This window comes from Coturnix japonica, chromosome 14, assembly GCF_054131305.1.
Source record: "Coturnix japonica strain WE chromosome 14, WE-NBRP24, whole genome shotgun sequence".
NCBI classification, from domain to species: Eukaryota; Metazoa; Chordata; class Aves; order Galliformes; family Phasianidae; genus Coturnix; species Coturnix japonica.
The window spans coordinates 112,727-134,450 of NC_140676.1; the positions used below are offsets into that span (position 1 = coordinate 112,727).

A 21,724-nucleotide genomic window follows, 5' to 3' on the forward strand; every position below is an offset into this window, starting at 1 on the left:
AGCTCCCACCAGAAATCCTTCCCCTGTACATCTCCCTCCGGGGCAGACTTTCTTGTGAGCCCAGATCTGCAGAAATGGGTGAGCACTGTTTGTTTGAAACACCGTTCTGTCTGCGCGAGCCTCGTTGCTGTTACACCTCTGTATCACCCTTCCGCCGTGTTAATGTTTCTGAGTGTAGCAGTGGGTCCCCAGGGAACACAGCAGCACCGCACCCCGCTGTCCGACCATCGGCCTCCTCTGCTGCAGCTCAGCGCTGTGGGAGCCTTGCACACTGCAGGGGGCGCAGCTCGGCACTGCTTTGAGAAACTGCAGATTATTGTTGTCCTGAATCTTGTTTTGCAACGACAGTCTTGTTTCTTTGCTCTGCTGCACCAATACAAGGTAAATTGCAGTTTCTTTGTCAGAAGAGACGTGGAGTTTCCTACCCGAAGCTGCTTCCTAGTGCTCCTCACCTTCAGCATCAAGTTTCACGTTCTGCTTGCTCAGTTTTTCCACACGGCGCACTGAGCATCCCAGAGCCCTGACTGACCAGAACAGGCTGCTCAAGTGCGGCCACATACCACATATCTGTCCTCCCTGGCACCCTGGACGCCAGCAGCCCCCATTGGCACGGCAGGATCGCTCACAACCACTGTTGTACCTGAGGAGCAGACAAAAATCAGGGGCTTTAACCTTCTATTTTATGTTTCCGGAAGCCGGATCTCCTGTACCAACATACTTGTCTGTAACTGAAGGAGGAAAAGAGCCATCGAGAAGAGATCAAGACCTCAGTGCTCTGTTCACCTCGGAGGGACAGAGAAGGAAGAAGCCGATAGGAAGGAACAAAAGCCGATGGCGAAGCCTGAGCATCCCTTAGCACCGCAGGCTCCTGTGGCGTCACTGTGGATATTGCGGTTATGTGGCAGCCGGCATTTAAAGCTCCACGTGGAGTTTTACGTTTGTGTGACTCTCAATCAGACCGACGGCGTCAACTGAGCCGTGCCCAGGATCGCCCTTGTCATGTCGCGGTTCGGTGCCGGAGCGCACAGCACCAGCAGGCGGAGCGCGGCCCGAGGGGGGGCACCGACTGCTGCAGGGAACCGGAGCCGAGGCTCCGCCGAGCGGCCCGGGCTCGGCGCGGGAGGAGAACCGTCCCACGGGAGGAGAGAGAACCACCCCCCGGGAGGGGAACCGTTCCCCGGTGGGGCCGCCAGCCGTCCCTGCCACCGGCTCTGCCACCGGCTCTGCCTTCCAGCCGCGCCGTCAGTCCCCGCCCCGTTGGCCGCAGTGGCGCAGCGCGTCCATCCGGGGCGGAGCTCGGGGCGCTTTAAGAGCCGCTCGCCAGTCCCGGCGCGCTGCAGCGGCGGCCGTCGCGTTACCATGGAGACGACGGCCGTGCCGGTCGCTATGGAGACGGCAGCGCCCCGGCCGCCGGGCGCATCGCGCTGCGGGGCGGCGCGGAGACACGCGCTGCTGGCGGTGATCGGACCGGTCGGAACCGAGTCGGAGCGCGGGGCGCTGCGAGGAGCCCTGGAGCGCGGTGAGGAGCGGCGGACGAGGGACGCGCCGTGACGGGGTCTCCGCCGTTCGCCGTCCGCCGCCGAGCTGCCGCAGAGCTCCGCCATCCGCACGGAGGGGCGGCGTCCCGGGCGGTGGGACGGGACGGGATGTGATGGGACGGGATGGGATGGGACGGGACGGGATGGGATGTGATGTGATGTGATGGGATGTGATGTGATGGGATGTTGTGATGCGCGGGGAGCTCCGTTCTGCGGGGCGGCACCGCGCGGAGCCGAGCGCTGCAGATCGGGGGGGGATGGAGCTCGCGTGGCCGTGGCCCTGCTGAGCGCTGCGGCTGTTCGGAGCACAGACGTGCTTTTTTCCCCTCTGTTCTGCACGTTTTCCCCCATTTCCCGCCTCCCTCGTGGCTCCGCAGGTCGGGGCTCGTTTTCGTCTTGCCCGACCTTCGGCTCGTTGCGGGCTCCGTCGTGCGGGGCAGCTCCCCGCAGTGCGAGGGCGCGGAGCGACCCGCGGGACCGCGACCTGCGGGAGGACAAAGCGCAGCCGCAGCGGGAGGGCGAGGAGCTGCGCGGGGCTCCGCTGTTGTGCCGCTGTTGTGCCGCTGTTGTGCTCCCCGTGCCGGGGCGGCGCCCGGGGCCTGGCAGAGGTCCGTCTCTGTACAGGGGAGGTGGTATTATATAAAGCGATGGGCACCCGCCGGTGGGGCGGAGGCTGCAGCTTCGTGGCTGTTTCTAATGGTTCTAAGGACGGACCATCGTGACATCAGCGCCTCAAAGGTGGGAGAGACGGTGTCCCGTCCTCAGCGGTGTCCTACACCGGTAAAAATGAAATAATACCTCCGGAAAGTTTGTATGTGCTTCTCTCCTTTCTCACCATTTCCAGGGTAAATTGGTTTTAAGTACCAGGAAAGATAAATGCAGGTTTTGAGGTGCGGACTGTAAGCGGCGCAGCCCCGTTCTGCGGTCAGCGCTCTGCCGGGTGCCTCCCGAGTCCTATCGGGTGCAGATGCACGTGGGCGAGCATCCCCTGGCAGCAGCTTCTTGATGGCAAGCAAAACTGGTCCAAAACATTGCATGCTACACATCTAGGTTTTTATTTATAGGTTTGTCTTAAGAATAAAACAGTTCTTGGTTTACCTATGTTCTTCTGGCTGTTGTGCCCTGCCTGATCAAAACCTCAGGAGGAGGTTCGTGGAGGGTAAATGAATGTATCCCTTGTTCAGGCTGAACCAGAAAACTCACTTTCCCCATTTTCTTCTTATAGCTTGATTCAAAGAAATTGAATAACGCATATAGGACACTGCAGGGGAACCTGCTCGTTTCCACCCTTACTGCTCCTGATGCAACGTCACTGTATCTGTGGCACACTTGAATACCTATTCTAAAACGATGTCCAACAAATACTGGTCTGATTCTTCTGTTCCTGTGTAACTTTTGTCCTGATCTGAAATATTATTTGAAGTAGTATAAGAAGAAAATACCTGATCTTAAAGCCCAATTATCTTGGCAGGAAATTAACAACAAAACAACAAAAAATATTACAAGGGTATAATGAAAGAGGTGGGAAGCAGACAAGTCCCATGGTATGTTACCCAATCTGTGCATGTAAGAAAAATATGCACACTTAGAAACCCTGTTATGGCACAGTCTGCAGTCCTACATCAGCAGACAGGATGCTAATCAGCAAGGACGTTGTTCTGGCTGTTGTACAATGGCATAAATTGAAACAGGCAGGTGGGGATGGGTAAGAAGTGATTTTAGACTGCCTGGAAAAGAAAAAAACTATTGCATAAATTGTGGCAATAATGAGTGAAAGGAAAATTTCATTTTTCTTTGCTCTGAAAGAGTATATTTGGCTGCATTCTGGAGGAAGTAGAAGTGCCTCTAATAGCATCAGTTGCTGCAGTTGGACTCCAGGACTCTGACACAGCAGCTCGAGTCAGCAGGATGTGTCCTACAGCGTGCTGCTGTGCCCTGCTCAGGTGGAAATGCTTACAGACACTGCAGTAAGAGGCACTTGTACTGGACACTAACTTAATCTGTCATGCTTTCCAAGAGTATTTCATGGGAAAACAGTCTTTTTCCTTCCTGTTGTGCTATTGTTTTGTTGTGCATTTTACTTGTTGCTATCCTTCACTAGCCTAAAAGAAATAGGTGCTCTGCAGTGCTGAAGGTGGTGGAAAGTTTCTGGATTTTCAGAGGGCTTAATGTTTGTTTGTTTTGTGTACTCTGTTGTGCAACTGTATTACTCCGTGGTTTTGGCTGTCATCAGAAAAAAAAATCCTAAGACAAACATTTTCACAATTTGCTGTGAATTCTTGAGACTACTGAAGTGCAGTGCAGTGACCAGGTGATTCCATCCTGTATCTGTGCTGAACGTTGGAGCTTGTATCCTAGAAAATACTGCTTTCCACCAGTAGCCTTCAGAAGCTCTTGTGCAACATCAGGTTGCTGTGCTGGAGAACCAGAACTGCGGTAACCGGGATAGTATCTGTGAAAAGTGAACATGCTTCACTCCTAAAGAAGGCAGAGATTTGGCAGAGAGGGCACACCTTCAGAAAATGGTGGAGTAACTCTCAACAAGGACCTTAAAAATAAATACCAGGGCTGAGATCTGAGGAGCTCTGGTTAACTCCTGCAAGTCTGTGGTAGTGGTCTTCAGCAGCCATGCTTCTGCAGCCAGCAGCATATAGAGGTTTGCAAAGTGATTCATGGTGTAGTTCCATTATTGTTCATGGCACCACAATGCAATATTGCACCACTAAGGAGAAGCTGCTCCTTATTAGCCTGTGAAGTTCTGATTTGTGGTGTTTGGTGTCATTCAGAACGTACAGCTGCTAATGCTAAGGTCTGAAGGTGACTTCCCAGCATGGCATGGTGCCACTTGCTCTGGGAGCAGACACTGTTTCCTGCTGTGATATGAATACGATTAGCTTACTAAGCTTATGTAGATTAAAGGACAAACCCAAAGGGTCTCAGTAGGATCAGGGGCTTTGAGGGCATGATTAGGCAGAGGGAACTGGGGGCAGGGGGTTTCTGTGACTTGACGGATGCACAGGTTCTAAGGGCACAGAAGCTGATGTGTCTGAGCTGTTTAGTAGTTTAACTGCCCAGTAGCTCATCTCTGTTAGTGACCAATGCTGGATAATACAGAACATGTAAAGCTAAGAGAGTATTAACTTAGGCAAGTTAATAAACTTTTAACTAGAGCACTTTAGCCATCATCACTTATGGTTCTTCTGTTTCACTCATGTGAAACCTAGGCTATAAAAAGAGTCGCTTAATGCATGTACTGAAGGTGTAGGTGTTTTATACAAGGGAAACAATTTATGGCCCTTTGCTTTCAAAGACTTTTTCTCAGCATTAACCATCTTATTTTGGAAGACCATTGCTGCTTCCTGTGTGTCCTGTTAACTTGTGTCTCCACTTCTCTTTCTGTATTTATGTAACAACAACTCGTTATTCTTTCTCTGTTGGGCAGGAATTCGCTCCTGGAATATTAACCCTTTGTTCTGTGATCTGAATCAGCAACTGCGACTCTTTGTAACCCGGCACCTGGCCCAGTTTTCTTCAGAAGTCAGAGGTTGGTTTTTTACTTTATTTGCATTAACTTTTATCTTTTTTGTATTTGAAAAGATATAGAATAAAGCTGGTTTTGATTTAGCATGACAAATTCATGTGATGAGTTATTTGAGTTATTTGTCCAGGATTCTGTGGGCAAACACTAAAGAAGAAAAAGAATCTTAAGGGATCTGTTGGATGCAAAGAATTTAAGTTGAAATTACTACTGAGAATAGAAGCATGAACTGCTGTGTAAGAGCCTACAGACCTTCTGAATACATTCATTATTATTATTATTATTTTCAGATGGGAAAACTGTTCTCTTAGTGGCTAACTGTGAAAGAAGGAAACCTAAATTGAGAGGTCTCTTAGCTTACCTGTTGCTCTTCTTAATATGGAGAAGGGAAATCTCCCTCCTTGCAAAGCAGTACAAACATAATGATTTTCTTTAATTATTATTAAAATACTCTGTATTAAACTTATCAACATATAAAGAGCTGAAGATCTGTCTGAATTGGAAGCAACCATGACAGAGGTTATGGTACAAAGGTACCCACGGTGCCTTCTTAGAGCAGAACATTCACTCAAAGTTCTTACCTCAGGGTTGAAGTATCTGGATTAATATTAGCAGCATGTATCCTCTCACTTGAAACTTCTCTTTTTCCTGCAGAGCAAGGGATGATAAATGCAATGCCAGTCTGTAAAGAAGGTCATAGGAGGGATCCAGGGAATCACAGGCCTATCAACCAGCTGTAAATGCTGATGATCAAGTCAGTAAAATGATAATAAAGGACAGAATTGGTGTCCACCTGAGAATAGTCACCACTGTTCCTGCAAAGAGAAATCCTGCTTATCAAATGTGTTGAATTTCATAGAATCATTAAGGCTGGAAAAGACCTCTATCATCACCTAGTCCAAACATCTGCCTGCCACCAATACTGTCTGCTAAGCCATATCTCTGAGTACCACATATTCCTTTTCCTTAAACAGCTCCAGGGACAGTGACTCCATCACTTCTCTGGGCAGCCTGCTCCAGTGTCTGACTACTGTGAGAGTAAGTTCTTCCTAATTTCCAACCTGGACCTTCCCTGGTGCAACTTGGGGCTATCCCCTCTAGCTCTGTCACTTGTTACCTGGAAGCAGAGGAGGGCCCCCAGCTTGCCACAGCCTCCTTTCATGTAGTTGGAGAGAGTGTGCTTTTTTGGTGGTGTCAGCAAACACAGGTAAGTGTTTTGGAAGTCTAAGTCCCTGAAGTCTGTTTAAGGAATCCTACTGGCTGTAGACTAAGGAGCAATATCTCAGTATGCAAAAGATACTGAGAGCAATGGACAAATGTGTTGTAAATAGTTACCTCCCTCAACGGAGGCAGATTGCTGGTGGAGTTCAGCAAGGCTCATGCTGCTCAATAGAAGCACAGCTACTTAAACCTTAGTGGGTGAACATGAGTAATGAGGCAGGTTTGATAATCGGAAGTTATCCATGGTATTAGTGCCGAGTCCTGACAGAAGAATTTAAGTTGTCCAAGGGAAACATTCATATATAGAAACACCTGCAAACCTGGCTTCAAATATGAAACGATGAGTTCTGAGATGACCATTTCCGCTGAGGAGTGAAGTCCTGTATCACGATACAGTTCAAACAGTACATTTCTATGATGGCATTCCCCTATAACAAAATATTATATGCACTGCAGTTACTGTTACAACTTCAAAAATGATATTACAAACACACCGTTTTTGATCAAACTGAATAAACTAGGCAGAGGAAAGCAGCTCTGATCCTGGGTGTTGCAGGAGTAACTTTTGGCATGAATTCCAGACACACTTAGTGTGAATAGGGCTATTGTAGCTGAGATGGGTTACAGTGTAGGCAGAACTGCCAATGTTTTTGGTAAGCTGAAACAGGACAGGCAACAATTTATCTAAAAGCTGCTTATTTCTGTCCTAACTTCTATTTACACAGCCATCCCCAAGCAGATAAGCGTCTGGACCCATAACAGATCTTGCTGACACACTTTGTTTGTCTCATGTGGGCCTGGTGAACAAAGGTACTCCTGTTCTTCAGGAAGATGCTGGTGTGCTTCTGTGGGCATCTTCCTGAAGGATCTGCTTGTTACCTTGTAGATGTGCGGGAGGTTGGTGTAACAAACAGATATCTGGTAATTCAGCAGCTTTGGAAGCCTTCTGGTTGAGAAGAATAGAGGAAATAAGTAAGTGGTGGTTAAATGCCTCTTCTCTGGGAAAAAAAAAAATGTAAGTCTTACAGCTGTTGCTCCCTGCTAGCAGTGGGTAATAGTGATTAAATCTCTTACCATGCTGCTCTTGGGTATTGTGGTATCACTAAGAATCAGGATCATATTAAACAACCTGGATTGAGTAATAGTGCAATCTCAGCTCTGCATGTCTGATTTCACTGAGGAAGTTGAAATTGTTTGTAGATATTTTTAATGCCGAATTGGAGGTTGACAGCTTAATGTGTTACTAGGTATGATTTAATGCATTCTTCAAGCCCCTCTCCATTAGCGCACATCTGCAGAATTTGGTACAGGACAACAGATTTGCACTGCCTTCACACAGCTTCTCTTGCTGTAGTTGTCATGTGGGAAAGGAAACAGGCGTTTGGCCTTCAGTTAGGCTGTAACCCAGGATTTAATTATGGGGGGTGGATCTTAAGCATATACAGACTTCTGGTGACTGTTAACAAGAATCTGTGATTATGTTATAGTTAGGAGGAGAATATGGGAATGATAGCTGTACCAGAAATGCTAAATCATGGCCTTAAGCAGTGATGGGGCACCTGGTGGGAAGGCAGGGCCAGCCCAGGGGAGTCGGACTGAGTGAGCTTTAAAGGTCCCTTCCAACTCAGAGGATTCTATAATCACTGGCTCTGGGAGTTTTCCTGATGGAAAGCTGAGTTGGCTGCAGGGGCTCAGTGTCACATACTGAGTGGTGTGACATTGGTGAACACCCTGTTCTGTGGTTCTGACAGCTGGGTCATTTCAAGGGTTGCAGGCACTGCTTTTAGCGCCTTATGTAAGATTTTTGGTTTTGGATTTTTTTGTTTGTTTGTTTTTTGTTTGTTTGTTTTCCTCAGCAGACTCCTGCTATCTTTGTAGTGTGTAACCCATTTAAATTCTTCCTATTCACCTAGAATAGCATTCTTTTCTTTCTTTGACTGTCTGGCCTTATTCTCTTATCTATACTTTGTTGAACTGTATATCCTATTTAAATAAGTGTTTAGCAGCTCTGAGCAGGATGGCCAGGTAAGAAGAAAGGAGTGTGACTCCATTCAATATCTGTACAAACAGGAAAAAAGGAAAAACAAAACAAAAACCTGTTGAGGACACCTTTTTCTTCACTTGATGAAATTAGCAGCTTGCAATCATTGTCTGAATGATCTGTGTGCTACAGAACAGTTACCAATAACTACCTAATCTCCAAGATAGACATCATGCTTCAAGTAACTGTGCCCTTGTATCTGCTCCACGCTTTGAGTTTGTTTGGTTTTGGGTTTTTTTGCAGTGCTACAGTGACATTTCTCTGACTTGACAAAGGCAGTGTTCTCCTGGTGGCTGTGTGCATTGTAGGCACCAGAGGTGCAGCGACACTGACCCCTAACACTGTCTGCTGCTCTTTGGAGAATTCCATGTTTTTTGCGTTTTGTAGTAACGGTGAAAGCAGATACAATTCTTACAAGTTAATGCAAGCTCTGGGTGACTGTGAATGTTGCTGGGATTCTAACATCACTGGTATGTAGAGATTGGTAACAGAAGCTGTGCTGATGTATTTTTAGCATATTGTTATGGCTGCACGCCCCCTTAGTGCTCCTACCTGCAGTGGCTTTTCCAGTCTTTGTGAACTTGCTCAGATAAACAAGATGATGGGCAAAATGGAAGGAGGATTAAGGAGGAAAATAATCCTGAACATGTGATAGTCCAACAGCTGTGTATAAATATGTTCTGGACAGAATTCTTGGTCTGCTTCACTCTTCTTCAACTGTCTGCTGTTTTAGCTCCTCAGATCTTTCTTTGCTTTTAAAATTCTTAAGTACTGGCATGGGCTGGAGGGGACAGCCCCTGCCCAGCTGCTCTCAGTTCCTATTTACCTGAGTGGAGCACTTCAGCGGTTGAAGATAAGTGGCTTAGGATGCTCTGTGCCCACCTCTTCCTCAGGCTGGGCAGGCAGAGCTGAGCCATTCAACTTTTACTCTGCCTGCACTAAATACATCTGGAAAAGAAAAAGCAGAGAAACCAAGCAGAACTTCTGAGCCTATCTTCCTAAAGTAGAAGACATCACAGCTTACAGACAGCAAAAGTAATCTGTCTGTGCTCCGGCACAGAGTGGAGCAACTAGGAGCATTAATGTGCAAGGGAGTGAGCCGTGTCATCAGCTGCCCATACTTGCATCACTGTAGTGCTGTCAGGCTCTCAGCCCGCATCATGAAAGTATTTGTGGCATTCTGCTGCGTCCAGCTTGGATGAAAAAACAGAAATCCCCTGAAATCTTCTCTGGGATCTCAGCTGCTGTTTCAGGAAGTAAATTTTTCCACTAGGTACAGATTCAGAGGAGTGAAAAGCAGCGTTGGAGGATCCTGATAATCCTATTTTTCTGTGAGATTAATTGTTGTCATGTGCTATTGTAATTTTAATGCCGTAATTCCTACCTCCTTAAAAAGCAGATGTCCCTGAGTCTGGCTCTGTTCCAGGATTTTGCCTTGCCCTGTTAACTGTGGCATTGCCGGAATGAAGCTGCTTTTCCTCTCTGCAGATACGCGAAACTGCAGACTGGAGGCACTGTTCTCCTTTCCTGTTCTGGTGCTGCTTTGTCTGGGGATCTGAGATGACACGTATTCTATTTGACGCTGAGAAATTCTCACAGTCTTTGAAGATCATGAATTTTAAAGTGGACTTAGCAGATGTTGTTAAAGGTGCTGAGTCTAGAAGCATTTGTTGAAGTAGCAACTGGCCTTTGCTGCTTGCTTTGAAAACTTCAGGAGGCTGAGTGCAAAAATAATCAGCTTTTCCTTATTTCTTGGTAGAGCGAATGTGGTTCAGCATTGGCTCCATGTTGCACTACTGTTCCATCTGTAATTTTTTACTTATTGCCTTACCCTGCTAGTTTGTCTGGAGCAAGAAGGGAACTAATGAGTCAGTTCCAAAGTTCAGACCTTGAAAAATTAAGACCACTGCAGAAGAAAGGATATTCAGTCTCCAACGAAACAAAACAACACATTTTAACACTGTATATTTGATTATAGACTGTTGTGACTTTTTTGCTGTGCAGACCTTTTGAGGCTTTTGTTCTCTACTCTTTTGCCCCAGAAAGAACAAATTATCTGCCATTGGTCTTAACTGTGAGGTTCGCTCACAGTTCACTCACTGCTGAAGTGTGATCACTGCAGTCAGATACTGCTATGACTGAAATCCTGGTCAATGCAGGTAATGGTTGTCCTCCATCCCTCTCCTTCCCTTGCTTGTTTAAGGCTGGTGTGTATGGAAAGCTTATTAGCAGAACTGTAATTGCAGTGCCAGTGGGCAAATATCCCTGTGCAAGCAGAATATCTTCACAGATCAAACTGTGTTGACGTAATTATTTAACAAACAAGACTTACATGGATATCTTTTGTACTTTCAGCTCCTTCTTATTCAAAATAACAAATCTGGCTGAGAGTTTTGTCTCTTTCTGCCTTCTGAACTCTCCAGTCTTTCCTGTCTCCTAGATCATGGCTACCAATCTTGGAGCAACTGCAGTCATGAATTCACTGCTAGCTTTTCTGAAGTCAGAACTTGCCATACTAAATTACTACTCTTGCTTCTAAATCTGAATGTTGTGGTTCAGTGTTGCTGGCAGTTTGTATAATTCAAATTCTAAAATCACATATGGCATATATGGAGGCAAAGAGTAAATGGGTTCATCATGACACTGCTTTTTGAGCTTTTCCTGGGATGTGGAAGAAGCGCATCGTACTGAATCAGTTTTGCTGCTTTATCTTTCATATACGAAGAATCCAGGTGCCAGGCTCTGACTGAATGGATCCAATGAGAAGATCAACCCTTGAAGTTGATAGAAAAAGAGAATTAATGATGAAATTGTTGGGAAAGCATTGGTTCTTTGTTGGGGATGCATAGTGAAGGAAGCATGCTGTCATTGCTTTCTTTTCTTTAGTGCTTCTCATCCTGGTGGATGTGGATATTGTCTTGCTTTATTTATTTCCAAAAATAGAATTGCTGAGAAATACTAAATCTATACCAGTCAGCCCTCGAGGTAGTAGCACGTGAATAACTGATCGTTATATCTCAGTCTTTTCTTAAATGGATTTCTCATGGTTAATAACAAAAAATGAGGATGGGAACAAATCCTGAAAGAACATAACAGGGTTATATTTGATTTCAGATGACCTCTGCTCAGCAGTTCTGTTCATAGCTTTGTAAATTGAAGCCTGTTCTGGATCTTGTCTGCTTCCCTTTGGCAGTGGCTGCTGTGGAAGTTGGTTACAGCTGCTCACAATGTCAGTTTGCTTTCACCTGGGTGAATAGTGCAGATTTGACCTAATGTTACTGCTTTGCTTCTGAAATTTTGTTGAATAATAACAATTCTACAGGAAATTCTGCAGTAGACATTTTGTCTCTTGTGAAGAAGACTTGCATAGGATTGCTGCTCTAAAGATGAGATTTACTTGCACTTTTATTCATATTTCATGGAGATGAATAATTCAGAAGTGGTTATTGATTTTTCCTTCCATTTGTTTCTGATCTCAGATTTCATCTGAGCTGCATCCTTGCGCTGCAGTGCTGATCTCATCCTGCAGGAGGACATAAAGTGGGAGAGAATGGTGTCTGAAATGGATGTCCCATTTGATCTCTGATTTCGGTTTAAAAAGTATTTCAAGTGTTTTTCTCCTTTCTTGACTATAGTAGACCTTACAAGCAGCAAAGAGCTGATGTATGGGAGATTGGTAATCACAGTGTGAACCACTGATTAATTAGCTGGGGCAAGTGTGGGGTCAGCTGCGGGAGCACAGGTGAGAGTAATGGAGCTGTGCTCCCGGGAGGGCTGGAGCTCGACTCCACCTCCTCTGAGACCTCATTTAAGGGCTGACCCTCACTGGGGCAGCATCTCTTGGAGATTGCTTGCTAGTGAAGATTGCCCCAGCTCCTTCAGCTAAAGCATCATTGCTGGTGAGTTCCCCTTTTACTTATATCTTCTGTGCATTTGTTACCATCCTTGTAGTTACCACCTATACAGATGATAATGGTAATATCCCTACTGTGCTCGCAATCTACTTGCACTGCACCACATGACCTATGTGTTCTTGCTTTCAATTTGAACTGTGCCTGGGAGAGCAGTTCTGTAATCTCAGGACTTGCTTATTGCCTGGAGTATCTCTTCATATTTGTTTTTCTTGAATTTCTTTGCTTGTCTTCACAGTGAGATTTATTGTGAGATAAGCTTGCATAGAACACCACTCAAATTTGTGTGAAAACAAGTTATGGGGTCTGTAGTTTCCAGGAATATGACAGCTACTCACTTTATGTTGCATAAAGAAAATGCCTGTTTCAACATCTCAATTTTCCTACTCTGAATATGCTAAGAATCATCATTAATCAATGTATGGTTTAATAAGAGCTGTACCTTTTTAAGAGAGTCCTCTATAGCCTTGCCTTGAGTCATGTAACAACAGTATGGTATATTGCAAACTTTCCAAAGTGTTTTGTTCTGAGAGTTCTTCTTGCGCCATTGCAATTTTAAGAACTTATTGCACTTCTTTCTAGCCTTTGTTTGAGGTTGGCTGCCAGGTGCAGCTTCTTATTTCAGTTTGCATTACCTTCACAGTTGCCTCTGATTGTTTCTGGTTTGCCTCCTAGGATCCATTATGAGTTTGTCAGAGCTGTCCTACAGGTATCCTCTCTGTAAAGCAGCATGGCATCTGTTAGATGGATAACTAACAGCATCTGGTAAATCAGTGCCTTTTGACTGACTGTCCCCTTAAAGATGTTAGCAGCCTTTCAGTCTCTGTTCAAGCCTTAGAAACAGAGTTGGAAAACGTGAGTCCCCAGGATCCTTCTTGGATTAAATGGTGCCTATTACAAAAGATTAGTGGCTGGTTCAGAGAGAGAATGGGATCTGAGACAAACCTGTCTGGAATAGGAGGGGAGGGATCTTGCCCCCAGTTTTGCCTCTTGTAGCTTCTCTCAGGTTGCTTTGGTTGTGTGCCTTTGTTACTTCTCAGTGCTGGATTGGTTTATACCTTCTCTGCTCTTCTGTACATCTGTTGAGATACGTGAAAAGCTTTGCTGTGCCTCTGTCTGCAGAGTCTTGTGGGTGTTCAGTGAGGACCAATGCTGACAAAAGCTGCTGAGTGAGTACAGCCAGTGTGGGTGCTGCACACATAGAAGGCACAAGTTCTTCTTCAGGTAGGCTTATGCTGCCTACAGGAAATGTTTGGAACAGTTTTTCCTTGAAATGACTAGGGCCTGATCCTAGCACCTCCCTCCTCTCTGCTGCATTAAGCTGCCCTCTGGATGCTGCAGAGTCATCCTCAAGCAGGAAATGTGCTGGTTCCTGTTGTGCCCCAGTATTTGCTTCAATCCCTTTCTCCTGTGTTTCTTCTGGTCTTTCAGTACTACTCATGATTGCTCCAGTTCTGCAGCCTTGATTTTTAAAAACCTCTTTATCCTTTCCATTGAGAGTTCTAGTCAGGTCATCTGTTATTTTCCCTAAAGCTTTTGAGTTGCTGAGTTAAATTAAGATAACCGTTTTTGAAACCCCATTTTCTGGGACAAGTGAGACCAGAGTGTTGCCAAAGAAAACTCCCAGGGCTGGTGAGTTTGCTTCAAGTAAAAACTGGAGAAGAGACTTATAATGTGGATTCAGAAGGACTGTCATTAAGGATGCAATTGACAAAAAGGTAAAACCTCGTTTGGTGAAGAAAATGCTTAGCAGCTGAATGTAATGGATGATGTGGGTTACCCACCTGTGTAAACTTCCCAAGTACCACAGCAAGTTAAGGTCTATAGCAGGCTCTTCTCAATAGCTCAGCTCCCTGGGCCCTCAGCTATTAGAAAGACTGAAAGATTACTATCAAATCAAGGAAAAGTAGCCTAATTCTGCAGAGCAGTTGAAAGAAGAGAATAATTCAAGCCTCAAAAGCTTCTTGAGGTCTAACAAGGTGTCACTCTATTTCAGACAGATAGTTACACCAAGCAGGCAAAAGGGCAAAGTAAATCTTCAGAATGTAGGAAATTGTAGAGAATGAAAAGGTGCCAATATGTTAAAATAAGGAAACGAGCTGGAAAGAGCCATGAAATAATTGCACAGAAAGATTCAGGAGTACTGAGCAGGTAAATGAAAAAAGAAATTCCTTGTAAAGCCCCACAAGAGTAAAACTCATTGTACCTGAGCAGAAATAATGATAATGAGGAGGATTTTAAACATTATTTGTCAGGGTCTTCAGAAAACTGGTGGTTTGTTTTGGTGGTGGTTTTGTGGTTTTTTTTTTTTTTGTTTTGTGTTTGTTTGGGTTTTTTTTGTTGTTTTTTTTTTTTTTTTTTTTGGAAGTGAACAATCAGTGGAAGTGTCATTAAGTGGGAAGTGAAAGAAAAACTCCTCTCACAGGGTGGATGCAAACAAATTCTTGCATAGTTCTGAAGTCTTCTCCATACAGAGCACTGCCCCTCCTCTTGGACAGCCTTCTGTAAGGAGACCTCATAAGCTGAGACGTGGGCTAACAGAGGTTAGAATTCAGTGTATTGAGAGCTCCATGCTTTTCATTCAGAGTTTTGCTGGCATCATCAGGTGGTGGTGCCCCTGCTTTGGTGTTGGAGCTGCCAGGCAGAAGGCTGGGATGTGCCAGCGGTGATGGAGCAGTTCAGCAGCATGGGGCTGTTTTTGTCAACATGAAGCTGAAACTTGTTCATTGAGAGCATTTTAATCTTTGGCCTTTTTAAATAGGGGTGAGGGTGTGTTACCTATTTAAAGCACACACACACAAAGATCTCAGATATTAGACTCCAATGTGATAATTTTTCCAGAGGTTCACTGATATTTGCTGATGATTTGCATCAGCCAGAAGCTACAAGAGAAGGTTCTCATTTGTTTTAAAATTCAGTGATATTTCTGTTCCTGAGCCTTCCATTCTCTCGGGGAGCCCTTAAAAGATCAGTAGGTTGGTCTCTGTTGTAGGGTGGGTAAGATCTCTCCAGCTTTCTTAGTTAATTCTAAAATTTAAGAGTAAGGTGGGATCTTGTGTGAGGCAAGCAGGACACTGGTGGTGGTTTTAGCGCTTGCTATGAAAATCAAGTCACTACTGGCAGCTCCTGTGCCAAGCAGTAACTATGTGCCATGGAGCCTTCCAGTGCTGGACTGACAGCTTGAGCCGAGCAGGGTGGGACAAGGAAGTTTCCCTGCATGATGCCTTGCAGGTCCAGTGAGCCAGGGGGCTCTGGTAATGGTTAAGAGTTGAGTTACAAGGTTTTTAGTTAAATATTTAAATAATTTTCTGAACGTTGTGCTGGAAGTAAAATGCAGAGGTCAGATTGTTGGCATTTTTGTGTTACTCATTCGAGTTCTGTTTATCATTTGAGTGGGATTTGGAATTGACTTTGGCATGTCTGTATATCAACAACCAGTCTGTGGTTGTGCGCTGCTGGTGCGGCTATGTCAGGATGCTGCACCTGAAGGCCTCACCTCAGGTGAGGTGCGGAGTGCCCCTGCTATGGGGCGCTCAGTGAGGAGCAGCCCGTGTGCAGGCAGTTGCGGGAGAGAATATTCTGCTAAGACGAGAACTGCGTGCAAGAATCCATCTGCTATCACGTATTCTGGGGCGTCAGCCGAAGTTCCGGTGGTCACGTTGGCCCAGATTCTCACGGTCAGAACTCTGCCTTTCTCAGCACGGGAGCAGCACGAGGCTGGCTGGCTTAGAGCACCGACGTGCTGCCTTTCTCTCTGCGCGAGGGTTAATGCAGCCCCGCGGCGGGCGGGGGCCGGGCGGCTCCTCCCTCGGTTCTCCCTGACACAGCAGCTGCGCGCCGCAACCCCCGGCGTCCGCACCGTTGCGGCTCTCCGGGCATCCGCCGCTGAGCCGGGACACGATGGTACGTGCGCCGCCCTTCCCGGGGGCTTCGGAGCTCGGGCGGGCGGTGGAGGCTGCGGGTCCGCGAGGAGCCCCTCGCGCTGCTGGGCAGTAACGCTTTGTTGTCGGTCCGCGGTTGTTTGCGGCTGCGACGGGAGCCCTTCGGTCCGGGCTGCGCGATGGGTGACCGGGGCCGGGCGGCACCCTGGGTCCGCTGCGCGCTGCCCGTGCCGGCGGATATCTCCGCACAGCCCTCCGCAGGAGATGCGCTTTTCCACCCTCGGCCGCTCACCTCACTGGGGAGCGGCGGAGAGAGAGACTGGGCGGTGATGGAGAGGGGAGACTAATGGCCGGAGGGCGAGATGGCCGCAGGTGGAGCTCGGATTTATGGTCTGCGTGGGGACATCGCCCTTCTCGACTGCTCGCGGCCTGAGCGTAGGAGCGGGCTGAATTCCACGGCTGCTCAGCTGTTCGTTGCGCTCGTGTTATCGGCGCGGTGAAAGAAGCATCGAGATGAATCCAGAAGAAAATCTGGAGGGGGCATTCTGCTTGTCAGGGACCCGGCAGGGAGCTGCGGCTCTGCGCCCCGCCCCGGTGGGCGCCTCGGGAGGGGTGAGGGTGGTGGAGGCGTCTCCTGGGCTCTGCCTCTGGGCCCGGCCCGGTGACAGCCGCTGACGCCGTACCCGGTGCTGATGCTGAAATGTGGCCGATGCTTAGCGGGAGGGGCAGGGCTGCTGAGGCTGTTAACTGTCGCCGCTGGGTCCAGCGAAGAGTGGTCCAGGGGCGCTCTTGAAATTCCTTGGTCCTTCACACCCACATGTGAGGTGTTTCGAAGTAGCTGAAGTCTAGTTCCGAGCTGCTCAAAGCTGCGCTCTTCCAGGATGAGAAAGCACAAAGCATCCAAACTTGCAGCTGGGCTGAGGGGGAGGAAGGATCTTTTAGAACATGATGCAGTCTTTCCAGGGCAGCAGAGATGAGATGTGGCCAGGAGTGAAGTGAGTGTTTGTCCCAGCAGGCTGTAGGGAAGCTTTTTATGCTTTAGAAGTGGAAAGAGCCAAGTGCTTTCTTTTTCCTGGTAGTGGTTCTTTGTTATCCCCAACCCTGCTGTGGAAGGCAGCTTCTCACATTTTGAGGGGGGGAGAAGGTGCGTCATCAGTGGTATGGGGGGGGGGGGGGGGGGGTGACCACGGGCACACATTCGGTGTTTTTTTAGGGTGTCTTTGGCATCCCTTAGAGTTGCACCTAATGAACATCTCATTAAAGGATTAAATCATCTGAATGCTATTGCTGACACCCACTGAAGCATTTAAAATAGGGCTTTTTATCTATGATGTTTGGAGAGAGGAGCTGGAGCAGGGCTGGGGGATAACAGGCTGCATGATTGTCAGTATTTCTTCTGATCTCTGTTCTGAGTGCTGCTTTGGTTGAGGGGGAGGAAAGGTGAACTTCAGTGACCAAGGGGAGCAGTTAAAGTCAGCAGCGATTCCAACAAAGGCTTCCTGAATAGAGGAGAGAAGGGCTGCCGTGTGTGGGGGCTGAGAGTGGTCGGGCTGCACTCTCAGTGATGTAGGAAGGAGAAAGAGGAGGGAGCAGGGACATATTTATCACAGTGAGCTCAGAGGGAGGAGCGTGGCTGCTGCACACTCGCACACGCAAGAACACGCACACACACTGCGGCAAATTCTGCAGCTGGTGCCTGCTGGCTTATGACTGCAGAAAAAACAAGCTCCAGTTTAAACTCTGATCTCAGAGACGCGACTGTTTCTATTCCCAGTATCTCTGGTCCCGCTGCGAGCAGCCTTGCAGGCTGGATGCTTCTCCAGAATGAAAGGGGCTCCTCTTTCTTCCGATGAGGCAGGGGACTTTTTGCTGCATAAGGTCAGTATCCTCCCTGTCTCTTTGACTGCTCTGTCTGGTCAGTTGCATCTTGGCCATATGACTGTCCTTATCCTTCCTTCAGCAAGTGACAACAATTGTACAGCAGCTGGGAACCCTTTTATTCTCCCCTCCTTTCCTTTGCTCTGTTGAGGTTGGGTCATTGGTTCTGTAGTAGTTTTGTTCCCGATGAGATAATCCATAAGAGGAATGTCCTATTGTGTCATTTTTGCCATTCTTCCTTCTGTCTGTGTTCCTTAGTGATGTTCTCAGCTGAAATGGGGTTGAGTGATGGACTTGAGCTCAGGGGTACAGGGAGCACTGGCCAGCATGGGCCATCCTTGGTGAAAGTAAAGAAGCTGTGCATGTGATCTAGTACTGCAGAAGGCCTCATCCAAAAGAGGGAGACCAGGCGACTGGGTGAGGATGGGAGAGGAGTTCCTCAGTGTGACATGGCCTTGTGCTCGTGTGTGTTTTCACATGCTGAGCATCCAAGGTAACTCTGGGATGGCTGCATCTCACAGAAGAATAATGGAAACCAAATAAGGATGCAGCAGCATACCTTGGTGGTGTGTGTCAGAGGTTTACTGCCTGCAGCTCGGTGTGCCACGTGTGTTATCACAAGCTTCCATTGATGGGTCAGCGAGAGAGGCCGGCAGGCCTTCCAAAGAATGGCATTTGCTAGGCAAAAGTACGTGGAAAGGGTAGAGAGACAGCAGTCATTCCAAAGGCATGGAAGTGTAACCGACAAGTCTTGGTCTTTTTTTTTCATCTACCAGCTTTCAGGTTAAGAGATTCATTTAAAAGATTTTGCTTGAATAGCTTTTCCACTTCCTTTGTTTCACTGGGATACAGCCATCATAGTTGTGCTATTCTCTGTTAAGTGCCGCTGTCAAATTCTTAACTGAGGAAAAAACTATAAGGAAAAGGCCTTTAATATCTCTGCTTTTAATGTTGCCTCAAGGATGTCAGCCTGTCATTAGGTACTAACACTGATCTTGGAGGAAAAGTGGGCATGTGGTTAGCGATTCACCTCCTGTCTGGCTATAACTGTGTTTGTGAGAGCCTCCTAAACAGTGAAGGAGGGCTAACTGCGGTACTCGGGGAGAGCTGAGAGCACTCTACAAGTTGCATAAGAAGTAAATCACTTCAAACAAATATGTGGTATCTTTTTTGAAGAGGCAGCTTGCAGGCTGCTGGGTACAAACACTGTGCGTGTTTTGACTCAGATCCTGACTGCTCAATTTGCACAGGAGATTTAATTGTTAGGAAGATACTTTCATGCTGCTCATCCTTGTTCTAAAGCAAAGGTTGTCTACAAAGAAATGGGATGTGTAGGACTGTGGAAGGGGCCTGAGCCTACATGGCTCTGACAGAGCCAAACACATGTGGGGCTCTGGGATAAATGTGCTCCTGTTCTCAGTTCCAGTTTTCCTTATTTTCCCAGGTTTATAAATGCAATCCCTGATCGCACACTGGAGACTGCAAACTGAAAGGTGTGTGGCTAGGTTTGATAGCATTAAGAAGGCACTCCAGTTATAGAGTGTGACTTCAGTGAAGTCAGTGCAGAGCTCCAAGCTCTCCTTGGCTTCTCCATGCTGAACAGGCAAAGCCCCGCATTTACTGGCAGAATGGACCAGTGGCCTTGAAGCTCTGTGCCTTTAAAGTAACTTTCTATATCATATTCGTTATCACTGTGCTCTGTGCTGTGAATCAAATCCCAGGAATCCAGATCATGCAGAGAATTTATGAAGTGGTAACAAGATCCAGGAGTGCAGAGTAAAAATGCAGCTAGGATGGGTGTTGGCAGAGGATGGGTGCTCTTTGCGTCCTGACAGAGCTTGAGTAGACCTTGGTGCTTTACCACTGCTGTATGTGCAGTCTGCAGGTGGTTTCATAACCATGTCTTAGAGATTGCATTCAGTAAGTCATCTTCAATACAATCAGCTGAGAGAGAAGAAAAGCTTCTTAGGATGGCTGTCTCTTCAAAGGGACCATCTATCAGTCTGCTGGGGGTGGTGGAGTGAGGACAACTTATGAGTGATGTTTTAAGGTGTGCTTGGGTTTTTTTATGGGGGGTTTAGTGTACATTTGATCAGCTCTGCCTCCAGCTCCTCACAGATGGAGATAATGCCATTATGCGGAGCTGTGTTCTTAATTCATGTGAATACTTTGCACTATTTCACAGCCAAGGATGCAGGGAGAGCTTGAGTCAGCAAAGCTGCTGTAGGGAACAGAATCTCTCCTGGCTGATTCTGCACCTGGCAAACTAGACAAAGTGTTCATCTTACCTATTAATGCCACTTAGCTGTGGTATAGCTTCCAGCTGAGGGACATTTAACAAATGGTTAGAATGGTAACTTCTGAAAATAGATACAACTGCTTCCAAAGTGAACATCTGCTTTCAATTAGGAGTTCTAAAGTGCCTGGGCTATCAAATTGCTCTTTAGCATAAAAGTGAGACAGTATGTGCAATTAAAAAGCAGTGAGATAGTTGCTATAGTTGGCACAGTGTAGAAATAGAAGTTGCCTGGGAGAGGAGCTGTAGATGGCAAGAAAATATCTCAGGCAAGGCAGGAAAGCATAGTGGGAGTATCTCTTGGGATGTAGTAAATAGCAACTGCCTGCCATGCATATTACGTATTTTTCTCCCACCTCTTGCCTGGTTGCTGGTTCACCATCTTGGTGTTCTGTGAGAAGGCAGTCGCTCCTCTTGTGCAGCCCATCCTTACCCTAATGCACAGCCAGTTCTCCTGAGAAGTAGCAGTGTGATAAGGGAAGTTATTAAACACCTTCAGTTAGATCCACCAATAGAAACCTGAATATTTCTTCACACCTCAGCCCTTTCCATCCTGACAGACCTGACAATGGTCCTTCTGGAAACCATACCAGACTTCTCTTCTTTGCTCCACACCAGATTGTGCCCCTCTTGCACTGTGTTGGTCTTCATACCACTGGTTTTCATAGTAACTCATTTAATGTGCTGTGCTTTCCCACAGTCTTTAAACTCTGTTGCTGTTTAGTTCTTTCACCAAGTTGTCTTCTGACCCCAATTTCTGTTTAGTTCTGTTGATGGCTTTTGTTTTTTTCCCTTTCTTTGTCCTGTCTAGTGTTACCATAATCATTTAATTTCACTCTTTGACTCCGTTCCCATTGAGAAGCCTCATATGAGGCATCTCCTGTTCCACATTCATGAGTCTTTAATTCAGTGCTGCTGTGATTCTCATTATGTGACTCTGTGTCCTAGTATTAAAAGTCACAGTCTAGAACATTTGAGGTTGGAAGGGACATCAGAACATCATCAGGTTTCTTTTGTGGGAAAAGGGAGCCTGGATGAGATAATCTAGCACCCCATCTAACCACATTCTGGAAAATTCCATTGATGGGGTTTCTACTGTATCTCTGAGGCTGTTCCAGTGACTGGTTGCTCCCACTGTAAAAAGTTTATTTCAGTGGGATCAAAGCCCTCCCAGCGCAACTTATGGCTGTTGCCCTCTGTCCTCTCTGCGTGGCTGTTCGTGAAGAGAGAGCACCCGTCCTCTCTGTGGCTGCTATTTAAGTACTGTGAATACAGTGATGAGAATCTTCCTGAGCCTCCTCTGTAAGGTGAAGAAGCCTTTCTCCTGCAGCCCTCCCTCATCTTTTTGCATCTCCTTCAGCCCCTCCCCAGTCTCTCCGAACACCTGTTTTGAACTGTGGGGATCAGACCTGGGCACAGC

The 21,724-nt window shown here is 46.8% G+C and overlaps 1 protein-coding gene and 1 long non-coding RNA gene across 5 annotated transcripts in view; both read left to right on the forward strand.

Annotated features, from left to right (window-relative positions):
• The first annotated feature begins 1,336 nt into the window (after positions 1–1,336).
• MAP1A (microtubule associated protein 1A) overlaps positions 1,337–21,724 on the forward strand; it is a 42,556-nt gene continuing 22,168 nt past the window's right edge. Inside the window, exons 1-2 of one of the 4 annotated variants that reach the window (XM_015873214.3) lie at positions 1,337–1,519; positions 4,981–5,082. In XM_015873214.3, the coding sequence (XP_015728700.2) occupies positions 1,360–1,519; positions 4,981–5,082 (262 nt within the window). In that variant the 5' untranslated portion in view covers positions 1,337–1,359. Of the gene's footprint in view, positions 1,520–4,980; positions 5,083–16,072; positions 16,153–17,796; positions 18,009–21,724 lie in introns of those variants that run through there. The other 3 variants (XM_085515061.1, XM_015873213.3, XM_015873215.3) reach the window with 3 other exon arrangements.
• On the forward strand, positions 10,381–12,765 carry LOC146758422 (uncharacterized). Its single transcript, XR_014934230.1, has 2 exons — positions 10,381–10,497; positions 11,818–12,765. It is a non-coding gene; the product is annotated as an uncharacterized LOC146758422 (long non-coding RNA).